Here is a 12,201-nt window from a genome sequence, read left to right as displayed (position 1 = left end):
GGATATAAAGTTAATTGGTCAAAAACTGAATTAATGCCTTGAACATACATTGTAATAAATCACAAATAACAGCCTTCCCTATAAGATGGTGTCCAACTCAAATTAAATACCTAGGAGTCTTTTTTGGGGTCTCTTGGGAAGACACAATCAAAATCAAAATGGATTTACTTTTGAAAAATACTCGTGACAACTGTACTATATGGTCTCCCTTACATCTTAGTTGGTGGGGGAGAATTGAGACTATAAAAATGGTCATTGCTCCACGTATTCTGTATAGAATGAGAATGCTTCCATTCCAATTTCCATGTCCTTTTTTAAGGTTTTAGATAATATTTCTTCTTTTCTATGGAAAAATAAGCCTGCTAGAATTTCATTATCTAAATTACGTATGCCACACCATTTAGGTTTGAAATTGCCAGCCTTCTTTTTTTACAGGTATTTTTACTAAAAGGAGTAGTAGCATGGCTTAATTGTTCTAGTGTGCCTGCTCCTGCATGGCTTCTTTTGGAACAAAAGATGGCTCATCCTCTTTCATTAGACTTTCTATCTTTATTGTCATCTTCCGCCATAGTTACCTCTTGGCCCATTATTTATGACACTCTTAAGGCTCTTATTTTTTTAGATTCTACTTGTGAAATATCCTTGTCCTCTTCTCAGCCATGATCACATAAAAATTGGTTCTTCTTCTTTTAATTGGAAGGTGTGGATTTCCTGTGGAATATCTCTCTATATAAAAGGCAACCCCAATGTTCTGAAGCCTCCACGGAAGTTGAGGCGCCCGAGATATCCGGTGTGCCCTGGAGTGTCTGCACCGCCCTCGCGTCAAAACGTCATGACGTCGAGGGCGGAGCTATAACACTCGAGGGCCGAAATGCGAGGCGAACGCGAACCCTGAACAAGTAACGCAAGTAGCTCCGAGGGACGGAGGGAGGGGGCCCCTTGCTAGCGCCCGTTTCATTGCACTCAGAAACGGGCATTTTTTCCTAGTATTTTATAATTGATCTGTGTTCTGGCATTAATATTATCTCTTTTAAAGAGCTAAAGCAAAAATTTCACCTGCCTAATACTCAATATTTTAGGTATTTACAACTGAAGTCTGCACTTGCCAAATGGCTGAGGAAGTATTATAATGCACAATTAAACCCTGGCATTTTTCATATATTTCACTCTAGAACTAAAACAAAGGGAATAGCCTCACAATTTTATTCTGTACTCCTACCATCTCGTCACTGCTCTTCAAGATATATGGACAAGGGACACTAATCATGCCATGTCTTATAAGTTATGGAAATGGTTTTGGATTAAATCCATGAAACCTATTGCTTCTGTCCCTATATTGCAATCTCTTTTCTTACTTTCACATAAAGCATTATGGACCCAGTTAAACAACATAAGGTGGATTGTACATCTTCAAATTTGTGCAGGCCTTGTAATGGAGATATAGGTACATTAGAGCATATGTGTTTTTCTTGCCCGGATCTTCAGGATTTCTGGTTATCGGTTTGGGACAGAATTTGTGCTATCTTTCATTTGAATCTCCCTCTTTCATCCCATGTTATAGTTTTTCGTTCTGCAGGGTTGAAACAAGCAGGAGTTAAGTGTAACTATAAATTATTTGATGCACTATTAGCAGTAGCAATCTCTACTATTATAAAAAACTGGAAAAATCATAAACTGGTTTCTTTTTGCTTTTGGTGGGCTACTGTATGTATGACTTAAAAAATACTAGCTGAACGTACCAATTCTTTACCGGTATTTCATAAAATGTGGGAACAAGTAGCCAAATTTTGTCAAATTTCAACTGTGACTTACTCCTTGATAAGTAAACCTGTCAGTTCTTCTTTACCCGTCTGTAATGGCATTCTATATTTAAGGATATTGCATTGTATAGAACTTTTTAATGCCACCCTGGTTAGGACTGTTTTTTTTTTTATTTGTATATTTTTTGAAAACTTAATCAAAAACAAATCTCATACTCCAATAGACTAGACTAGTTTATAAGGTGCCACCAGCCTTTCTAATGTTTTGGCTGCTACTGGCCAACACGAATACCCCTCTAGAAGTTTCCAGTGAGCCGATGTGCTCTACGGACAGCAGACGATAAGTTTAACCTGCACAAAGTGCCAGATTCAACCCTGACCACTTTGTTGGGCAGACAAGATGCACAGAAAAACAACAAAAAAGGGGTGCGACCAGACTAGATGGACACTGCAGGTCTTGATCTGCAGACATTTACTATGTTACCACTACTACTACTACTACTTAGCATTACCATGTAACTATTAGGTACAGCCACAGTTACTGCTCGCCTCACCCTAAGCTTGGAACAACCTTCCTGAACCCTTACGCCAAACCCCCTCCCTGCCCGTCTTCAAGTCTTTGCTTAAAGCCCACCTCTTCAATGCTGCGTTCGGCACCTAACCTTTACTGTTCGGTGAATCCAGACTGCCCCAATTTGACTGCCCCTATCGGACCGACCGTTCACTTGTCTATTAGATTGTAAGCTCTTTGAACAGGGACTGTCTCTCTTTGTTAAATTGTACAGCGCTGCGTAACCCTAGTAGCGCTCTAGAAATGTTAAGTAGTAGTAGTAGTAGATATGTAGTTTAAAGAGTTTACCAAAAGTCGAATAAATCATGCATCAGTTCTGAACCATACCCATAATCTCTAAAGATCCATCAGACTGTGGCATTCTGCCCTTAGTTCTTTTCTTGCCCATGTGAAAAATCGAACAGCTGCCGTCAACAACGCGATGGCCTAAAGGAAAGAAAAATATTACATGCTTTAAAATATTAGAAAGGTACACCTCGTTTAACAAATTTTCAACTAGTAATTTCCTTACCTACTGCACTCAGTAACGATACGTGACGATGAAAAACTTTTCTGCAGACTTATTTTAAATAAGCAAACACACTAAAACTGATCAGGCATTTACGTCTGCTAACACACATGGTCGGGGCGCACTATGAAAAGTGAAAACTCGCACGTTTCTGGGCCTAACACACTATATTCCAGGAAGCACCAGCCCTATTCCATAATTACAGGGTTATACCCGGCATGTGCACAACTTGCCCAGACTCCAATTGCCGGCCTGCGCTACAACCTACCCAACTAGCAGCAAGTTTTGCCACTTCCCAATCAACAGTCTATATTAGAATAACTCCTACCCTCTCTGTCACTATTAGCAGCGAAAAAGACCAATTGTAAGTAGTACAGCTGATACGTCCCAGACGACAAGCGGTTCTAAGGGCTATGACGAAAACCTTTGTCTATACGTGTAGCTTTGCTCAAGACGTTTATACTGCTTCATTGGCTACAAAACCTCCTTGACGCGAGCATTTAAGGGAGGAGCTAAACGCTGTCATTGGCAGGACGTAGACCGTTCTCAATCTAACCTCCTCGATTTACCATAGATCATAAAAATCTATCTCTCTATATAAAACGCACCTCCAACGTTCCATGAAGCCTCTTTTAGCCAAATATCTCTCTATATAAAACGCACCTCCAACGTTCCATGAAGCCTCTTTTAGCCAAAAGTGAAGGGGGTGAGATCCCATTGTGTCTGCCCCGCCCACGCGTCAAACGTGATGACGTCGAGGGCGGAGCAATGACACTCAACCAATCGCATCGCTCGGCAGCGAAGCGTCAGGGAAGGAGGCGGCGCTTTCGGCGTCTAGCCTTCCCTTCGCTGTGTTCCGCCTTCTTCTGACGTCAAGGATGACGTCAAAACAAGGCGGAACACAGCGAAGGGAAGCCTAGACGTCGGGAGCGCCGCTTCCTTCCCTGACGCTTCGCTGCCGGAACCGCCACGGAGGTCAATTTTAAAAGAAGAAAACAAAAAAAAAAAAAACCCCGATGCATGGATGCGAAGGGGGGGAGGAGAAGAGGGCGGCCCAGGCTGGGACGGTCAATTTTAAAAGAAGAAAACAAAACAAAAAAAAAACCCCGATGCATGGATGCGAAGGGGGGGGGGGGCATGGATGCGAAGGGGGGGAGGAGAAGAGGGCGGGGCTGGGACATGGGAGAGAGAGGAGCATGGATGCGAGGGGGGGTCATGGAAGGGAGAGAGGGGACTTGCTAGAAAAGGATGAATGGAGGCGGCAGGGGACAGAGGAGCATGGATTGCAGGGCAGGCCTCAGGCAGAGAGGGGAAATGCTGGATAGGGATGAATGGAGGGGGGGGGGGTCATGGAAGGGAGAGAGGGGACTTGCTAGAAAAGGATGAATGGAGGCGGCAGGGGACAGAGGAGCATGGATTGCAGGGCAGGCCTCAGGCAGAGAGGGGAAATGCTGGATAGGGATGAATAGATGGGGGGGGGGGTCATGGAAGGGAGAGAGGGGACTTGCTAGAAAAGGATGAATGGAGGCGGCAGGGGACAGAGGAGCATGGATTGCAGGGCAGGCCTCAGGCAGAGAGGGGAAATGCTGGATAGGGATGAATGGAGGGGGCAGGTGACAGAGTAACATGGATGGCCATGGATTGGGACGGCAGGGCTCAGGGAAAGGGGAATTGCTGGATAGGGATGAATGGAGGGGACAGATGGGCATGGATGGATATGGATTGCAGGGCAGGCCTCAGGCAGAGAGGGGAAATGCTGGATAGGGATGAATGGAGGGGGCAGGTGACAGAGTAACATGGATGGCCATGGATTGGGACGGCAGGGCTCAGGGAAAGGGGAATTGCTGGATAGGGATGAATGAAGGGGACAGATGGGCATGGATGGATATGGATTGCAGGACAGGCCTCAGGCACAGAGGGGAAATGCTGGAAAGGGATGAATGGAGGGGGCAGGGGACAGAGGAGCATGGATTGCAGGGCAGGCCTCAGGCAGAGAGGGGAATGCTGGATAGGGATGAATGGAGGGGGCAGGTGACAGAGTAACATGGATGGCCATGGATTGGGACGGCAGGGCTCAGGGAAAGGGGAATTGCTGGATACGGATGAATGGAGGGGACAGATGGGCATGGATGGATATGGATGCAGGGCAGGCCTCAGGCACAGAGGGGAAATGCTGGAAAGGGATGAATGGAGGGGGCAGGGGACAGAGTAACATGGATGGCCATGGATTGGGAGGGCAGGGCTCAGGGAAAGGGGAATTGCTGGATAGGGATGAATGAAGGGGACAGATGGCCATGGATGGATATGGATTGCAGGACAGGCCTCAGGCAGAGAGGGGAAATGCTGCAAAGGGATGAATGGAGGGGGCAGGGGACAGAGGAGCATGGATTGCAGGGCAGGCCTCAGGCAGAGAGGGGAAATGCTGGATAGGGATGAATGGAGGGGGCAGGTGACAGAGTAACATGGATGGCCATGGATTGGGACGGCAGAGCTCAGGGAAAGGGGAATTGCTGGATAGGGATGAATGGAGGGGACAGATGGGCATGGATGGATATGGATTGCAGGGCAGGCCTCAGGCAAAGAGGGGAAATGCTGGAAAGGGATGAATGGAGGGGGCAGGGGACAGAGGAGCATGGATGGCCACACACATACACTCTCTATCACACTGTGTCTCACATACACACTTGCACACACTCTCATTCTCACACAAACACACACACCCAGACTCACTCTCTCACACACTCACACTTTCACTCTGACTCTCAAAAGTCACTCTCACATACACTCTCCCAAACATACATACTCCGAAGAAAACCTTGCTAGCGCCCGTTTCATTTGTGTCAGAAACGGGCCTTTTTTACTACTGGTTTAATAAGCGGCCGGAAACAGCTGTGTGATGTTGCTGGGACGGTGAAAGAAGTTGAGAGCACGTGGTTCAAGAACGTGCTGTGATTGAACAGCTCTTGCGAGGGACAGGAAATGTTTATCCGGGGGATTCAGCGTAGTTTCCGAAAAAAAAGTAATGCTTTGGTTTTTTTTTTTTTATTAGAATATAATTGTTACACTTTAATATTATGCCATCGGTTACTTATAAAAACAGCGTTACCGTTTTTTGACGTGGACGAGGCAATAAGTTTATATAATGCGATCTGTTATCTCATGCCTTTGGGGTATCCTCTGTTCTCTTGGTCTTGCTTGCCATAGCCTTTTTGTTCCTATAATGCTACCCTTCCCTAAAGTTTTCTCGTCTTCCTTGTTTCTGTGCCTCTGCCTTGGTCAAAGGTCTGCTTGCTAGTCCCATTGCTCCTCGTCTTCTCTCTTGGCACGCTCCTTGCTTTTGCTGTCGTTTTCCATTGTTGGTATCGTTATCGATCCCTTTGGACTTTTGATCTTGTATGTTACAATGTCCAGGATTTCCTGCTGACTGTCAGCCGTTTGCAGAGCCTGCTGTGCTTTGTGATTTAATTATAATAAACGGGAAAGAACCTTTTTGGCTGCGATTGAATACTTTGAACCTTAGCGCTGGCTTATTTAATATGTGTGAACTTGCTGCCTGGTTTCCTTTTCTGATACAGAGATTATGATTACTAACCAGTTACACATGGTTTAAAAAATATTAGCGTGCCCGCTTGCAGAATAATTGCGACACGGTATGTGGTTCGAATTTAAGCTTTTTTTGTGTAGCTGTTATAAGCATAGTCCATGAACTTAACGCTATAGCCCTTCTTGTTTTGTTTTTTTTTGAAGGGGGGGGGGGGGAGTAAGTTGTGCACTTGGACTGTTCTATTGCTTGCTCTTTTCATACAAAATAAAATAAGATTATACCTTTTTTATTGGACGAATACGTTTTTTGATTAGCTTTGGAAGGTACCCCTTCAGATCGGAAAAATGCAAATGTTGACAAATATCAAAATATGTAAGTGAAGCACAAAAGCATTCCAATAATAGTCGCACAGGAAGAGGGTGGGTTGGGTTAGATGGGTGAGAAAGGGAGAGATGGATGGCTGATAAGAGAGTGGCAAAAGCAGTGTAATTTTACAGTGGGATAGAAAGCTCAGACCTTTAAGTCCTGTCAGCTGCCAAAACATTTCATCATTTTGATTTCAAAGGGCTTACATTCCTGGATTGTCTTAAAATTTCCTTTTAGTATTCTTACCATAAGATCATTGGTGCAGTATTCTGGTTTTGTAAAGTGCTGTCCCGCAGAGGTGGCATCCTTGTTGGCATTGGAATGTTTAATATTGTGTCTATGTAAATTGAGCCTTCTCTTTAGCATCTGGCTTGTTTCTTCAGTATAGCATCCTTCTTTGCACTTTTTGCATTGAATGATATATACCACATTTGAGGATGAGCATGTAAATGATCCCCTTATGCTGAATAGTTTCCCCCATGTGAGTAACTGTGGGGATCCTGCGAGATGTGTTGGCACAGTTTGTAGCTAGGTATGTTGCAGGGACTTGTGCCATTCTTTTCTTTTTGAGCTTGTATTGGGAGTTTGCTTTTCACTAATTTCTGTTTCAAATTAGGTGGCGGTCAAAAGGCCAGCACTGGTGGAGCTGGGAATATCTCTCTCAATAATTTATCCTCCCAGAGTAGTGGCTGTAGACCTTATATGAATCTTCTTCTCAATTTTCCTAGCTGTGGACTGAATGTCGCTACAGGAGGGATTCCCGCTGTGGCTTTCTTCTCTTTGTACTGCAGTAGGTTTTCTCTAGGTACTTTAATGGAAGAAGCAGTATTCTTGGAGAAGTGGGAGGGGGGGGGGGGGGTACAGTATATGTGGATTAAATTGCAAAATCTTAATTTAGCTGTCATATATACATCTCCCAGTGATAAAATATCAGTTCTTCCTGAGCTTTTATAATTGATTTAAATGTTAGTACACGTTTTTCAGATACGATAATTTTAGATGACTGTTTTGTTCAGGATGAAACAGATATTACTATGGAGTTTTTTTTAGGTTCTGTAGATTGGACAGGTTTTTGACAGTTTATTTCCTCACTCAAGCATTGCAAAGGTGGTGTGTTAGACTTGTTTGTTTAATATCTACTTTATACTTGCTCATATTGTAGGAAAACATATTTGTAGAGAACCAGTGGTGTGGTTGGATCATTCTTTGATAACTTTCTTATTCTGAAGCATTGTGGCTTCAGTCATACTGGAACAGGAAAGATTTAGCAGCAGCATGCTTGCTTATAACTTTGGAAACTGCTTCCCTTGCTTCACCCTCTGGATCTGCAGAGGAAGGTTTAATTTATTGGACTACAGTATTAAGGGGCCCTTTTATTAAAGCTTAGTGGACGCTAATGTACATTATCGTGTGCTAAGTGTCATGTGGCCCATAAATATAAAATAAGACATGCAGCATTTAGCATGCACTAATTCCATCAGTGCATGCTAAGCTTTAATAAAAGGGCTCCTAGGCTTGTTGGTATCTAAAGTTGGATCTGTGAGTACTTTCTTAATGAGAATTAAAAAAAAATCAGCCTGTGGTTCACAGAAGAATTGAGATATGTGAAATGAAGAATGAGGGGGTTGGAAAGTGAATAGAGTAAAACTGATGCAGGAAAGAGAGTAATATAGATTGTATGTGAAACTTTATAATGCTAAAAACAGGGAAAGTAAGATATTGCCATAGCATAACAGTGGACAGAAAACAAACTCATTATCGTCCATACATTACTGAACATTACTAAAGAATTTAACACATTGAAGGGCAAGCTTTTCTAAAAGAAAAGATTCCAAATGGGAGGGATCTGAGAAAACATTTATTATTCCCATAAGTGACCAGACACTTATAGAGAAATCAAAGGAAAAAAATAGCTCTGATAGCTGAAGCTAAAGGAACTGTTTTCCTATGAAATTGGTTTTGTTTGGCCACATCTGGGAATATTGTTAACTGTTGACCACAAAACAAGGCTTGTTTCTTGGCAAAATACAGTTTCAATTTTAGATTTCTTCTCTGATTCAGTTTGAAAAGTAACAAATAGTGTAGCATACTTGGCAAGATAATCCTTAGAGGACTGTAGAAACTGTGAGATATATATATACCTCCCTCTTCTGCAGTTATGCTAGATTAGAACCTCTAGGAACATAATAAAATGTTCTCAAGAAACAATTTATCAATTCAATTCTTGTATACTGCTAATATCCCCTTGCATAGTAACATAGTAACATAGTAGATGACGGCAGAAAAAGACCTGCACGGTCCATCCAGTCTGCCCAAGACAAACTCATATGTGTATACCTTACCTTGAATTTGTACCTGTCCTTTTCAGGGCACAGACCATATAAGTCTGCCCAGCAGTATTTCCCGCCTCCCAACCACCAGTCCCGCCTCCCATCACCGGCTCTGGTACAGACCGTATAAATCTGCCCTCCCCTATCCTAGCCTCCCAACCACCAACCCCTCTTCCCCCCACCTGCTCCGCCACCCAATTTCAGCTAAGCTTCTGAGGATCCATTCCTTCTGTACAGGATTCCTTTATGCATATCCCACGCATGTTTGAACTCCGTTACTGTTTTCATCTCCACCACCTCCCGCGGGAGGGCATTCCAAGCGTCCACTGTCCCGTTCCGGGCCCTTACCTGCCGGTCCGCGGGCAGGAGCGGGAACCAGGGGCGCCCATGGGATCCGGGACGGCCGGGAGAGGCTGCCCAGGGGATCGGCGCTGCCGCCAGCTGCTCCGAGGCCGGCGATCCAGGGGAGCAAGCGCCGGCCTCGGAGAAGGAGATCCGCCGGCCAAGATGGCGGCGCCGGCGTCTTCGGTCTCCTCGCTGGAGCGGGACCAGCGAGGTGGCTCCGCCCACTCGCGCCGGATTGGCGCATCCACAGAGAGACTCCGCCCACCGGACGGGAGGACCAATCCGGGTCCCTATGCCTGCCTGGGCGAAGAGGATTGGCTCCAGCTGTTACTATCGGAGGGACGAGCGGGGAATTTAAACGAAGACACGGAAGGGGTCCACTGCTTCCGTTTCGTGTATCAGAAGCCACTCCTGTGAAGACTGTGTTTGTTCCTAGTGTTCAGCTAGCCGTCCTGCTAGCCACCTCCTGGGAAGACTGTGTTTGTTCCTAGTGTTCCGCTAGCCGTCCTGCTAGCCACCTCCTGTGAAGACTGTGTTTGTTCCTAGTGTTCAGCTAGCCGTCCTGCTAGCCACCTCCTGGGAAGACTGTTTGTTCCTAGTGTTCAGCTAGCCGTCTTGCTAGCCACCTCCTGTGAAGACTGTGTTTGTTCCTAGTGTTCAGCTAGCCGTCCTGCTAGCCACCTCCTGGGAAGACTGTGTTTGTTCCTAGTGTTCCGCTAGCCGTCCTGCTAGCCACCTCCTGTGTAGACTGTGTGCTGACTTCCAGCCAGGCCAGCCGTCACCCCGCGGTTCCAGCAGTCCTGCTGGCCGCCTGCAGCTGAGGGCTCAACCCTCGGTGAACGGCGGTCGCCGCGGGTGAAGATTCGGGGTGCTCGGCGGTTCCCTGGGGCCTTGTGGGGCTCGGGGAGACTCGAGAGCTCACCAACACCAGAGAGACATCAGAGACACGACAGGAAACGGAAGCCATGAGCTCGCCAACGCAACCCGATCTACGGGACCTGGCCAAGGTACTCCAGCAGCAACAGGAACAGCTGAATGCCCTGTCTGGGGCGCTCCAGAACGTATGCTCTCAACTTTCCACGCTTCAGGTACAGAACCAGGCCGCTGCGGCCCAGGGGCCCGCAGCGGCTCCCCGAGTGGGAGGGTTCCGCATGGGACCTCGGTTCCCTGAACCAGCACGATATGATGGGACCCCCGGAGGTTGTTGGGGGTTCCTCAACCAGTGTAATCTGGCCTTCCGGATGCAACCGGAGGCATTTGCTTCGGACCAGAGTAAGGTGGGCTACATCATGGGCCTTTGTGTAGGGAAGGCCCAGGCCTGGGTGGCTCCCCTGAACGAGCAGCAGGACCCCATTCTGGATGATTATAGTGAATTTCAGCGCCGGTTCCGGATGGTGTTCGACCTTCCGGGGAGACCCTCCTCCGTGGCGTCGGAACTGCTCCGGATTCATCAGGGAGAAGGAACGGTGGCCGACTATGCCATCCGGTTTCGGACTTTAGCCACGGAGCTGCGTTGGAATTCGGAGTCCTTGATGGCCATCTTTATGGAGGGCCTCCAAGAACGGATCAAGGACGAATTGGCGGGACGGGAGATCCCCGGACAATTGGATGCCCTCATTTCGCTCTGTATACGAGTTGACACTCGATTCCAGGAGCGAGCCAGAGCCCGGGCGGAGCGGCAGAAGTGGGCACGAGGGACATCCCGGATGGGCAAAGGGCCGTCCCCCCGCCAGGAGAACCGGGACTCCCCGGAGCCCGGGGAGGAGCCGATGGTGATGGGCCGTCAACGGTTGACTCCCTCCGAGAGACAGCAGCGACAGTCGAACGGACTGTGCTTCTATTGTGGGAAGGCTGGACATTTCCTCCGGACTTGTTCCATCCGGCCGGGAAATGCGCTCCCCAAGGCACCCTGAGGGGAGGGTTCTTGGGGCACTCCGCTCCCCTACCGGACTCCTTGATAACACTACCGGTAACATTATCGTGGCAGGAGACCACGATCCAGACCCAGGCCCTGGTGGACTCGGGGTCAGGGGGCAACTTTATTGGACTCGAACTGCTGCAGCAGATGGGCTGGCCCACGCTCCCGCGGAGGCCGGTGCTGCGAATAACCTCCATCCAAGGGACTACACTTCCCCAGCCGGTCACGGAGATCACCCCCGGGTTGGGATTACAGGTGGGGGAGGATCATCGGGAGGAGGTCCACTTCCTAGTGCTATCCCGGACCATCCATCCAGTGGTTCTGGGATTGCCGTGGTTACGGTGCCACAACCCGGTTATCGATTGGCCCGGGGGAAGGATTCAAGCTTGGGGTAGTTCCTGTCAGGAGACCTGTTGTAAGGGCCGGGCTGGCAGCTGTCCGGCCTTAAATACGTTGCCCGATGAGGGAAGGGTTGAACTGGGCTCGCTGCCTATGGATTATAGAGACTTTGCAGATGTGTTTAATCCCAAGGAAGCGGAGGTGCTACCGCCTCATAGGTCTTTTGACTGTGCCATTAATCTGAAGACGGATACAGTGCCCCCCCGGGGCCGACTGTACAGGCTGTCCCGAGGAGAGTCCAAGGTAATGCAAGAATACATCCGGGAGAACCTGCGAAAAGGGTTCATCCAGCCTTCTACGTCCCCAGCGGGGGCAGGATTCTTTTTTGTTACCAAGAAGGATGGGTCCCTGAGACCTTGTATTGACTATCGGGGGTTAAATGCCATCACCGTGAAAGATCGTTTTCCCCTACCGCTCATTCCCGAGCTCTTTGACAGGCTGCAAGGAGCACAGGTGTTCA

The 12,201-nt window shown here is 47.5% G+C and overlaps 2 protein-coding genes across 6 annotated transcripts in view; one reads left to right on the top strand and one right to left on the bottom strand.

The window, feature by feature from the left end:
- Positions 1-3,536, bottom strand: part of USP16 (ubiquitin specific peptidase 16) — a 70,169-nt gene extending 66,633 nt beyond the window's left edge. Inside the window, exons 1-2 of one of the 4 annotated variants that reach the window (XM_030204281.1) lie at positions 3,503-3,536; positions 2,659-2,757 (exon numbers count right to left, since the gene is read on the bottom strand). In XM_030204281.1, coding sequence (XP_030060141.1) covers positions 2,659-2,719 — 61 coding nt within the window. In that variant the 5' untranslated portion in view covers positions 2,720-2,757; positions 3,503-3,536. Of the gene's footprint in view, positions 1-2,658; positions 2,758-2,842; positions 3,119-3,167; positions 3,236-3,447; positions 3,468-3,502 lie in introns of those variants that run through there. The other 3 variants (XM_030204283.1, XM_030204282.1, XM_030204280.1) reach the window with 3 other exon arrangements.
- Positions 3,537-3,778: 242 nt separating this feature from the next.
- Positions 3,779-12,201, top strand: part of RWDD2B (RWD domain containing 2B) — a 36,263-nt gene continuing 27,840 nt past the window's right edge. The window contains exon 1 of one of the 2 annotated variants that reach the window (XM_030204286.1): positions 3,779-3,814. The gene's annotated coding sequence lies outside the window, so the exon portion shown is untranslated. Of the gene's footprint in view, positions 3,815-5,667; positions 5,859-12,201 lie in introns of those variants that run through there. The other variant, XM_030204287.1, reaches the window with a different exon arrangement.

Source organism: Microcaecilia unicolor, chromosome 5 (genome assembly GCF_901765095.1).
Source record: "Microcaecilia unicolor chromosome 5, aMicUni1.1, whole genome shotgun sequence".
Classification (NCBI taxonomy): domain Eukaryota; kingdom Metazoa; phylum Chordata; class Amphibia; order Gymnophiona; family Siphonopidae; genus Microcaecilia; species Microcaecilia unicolor.
The sequence above is the reverse complement of the archived record's forward strand: the minus strand, read 5'-3'. Positions and strand labels throughout refer to the sequence as shown.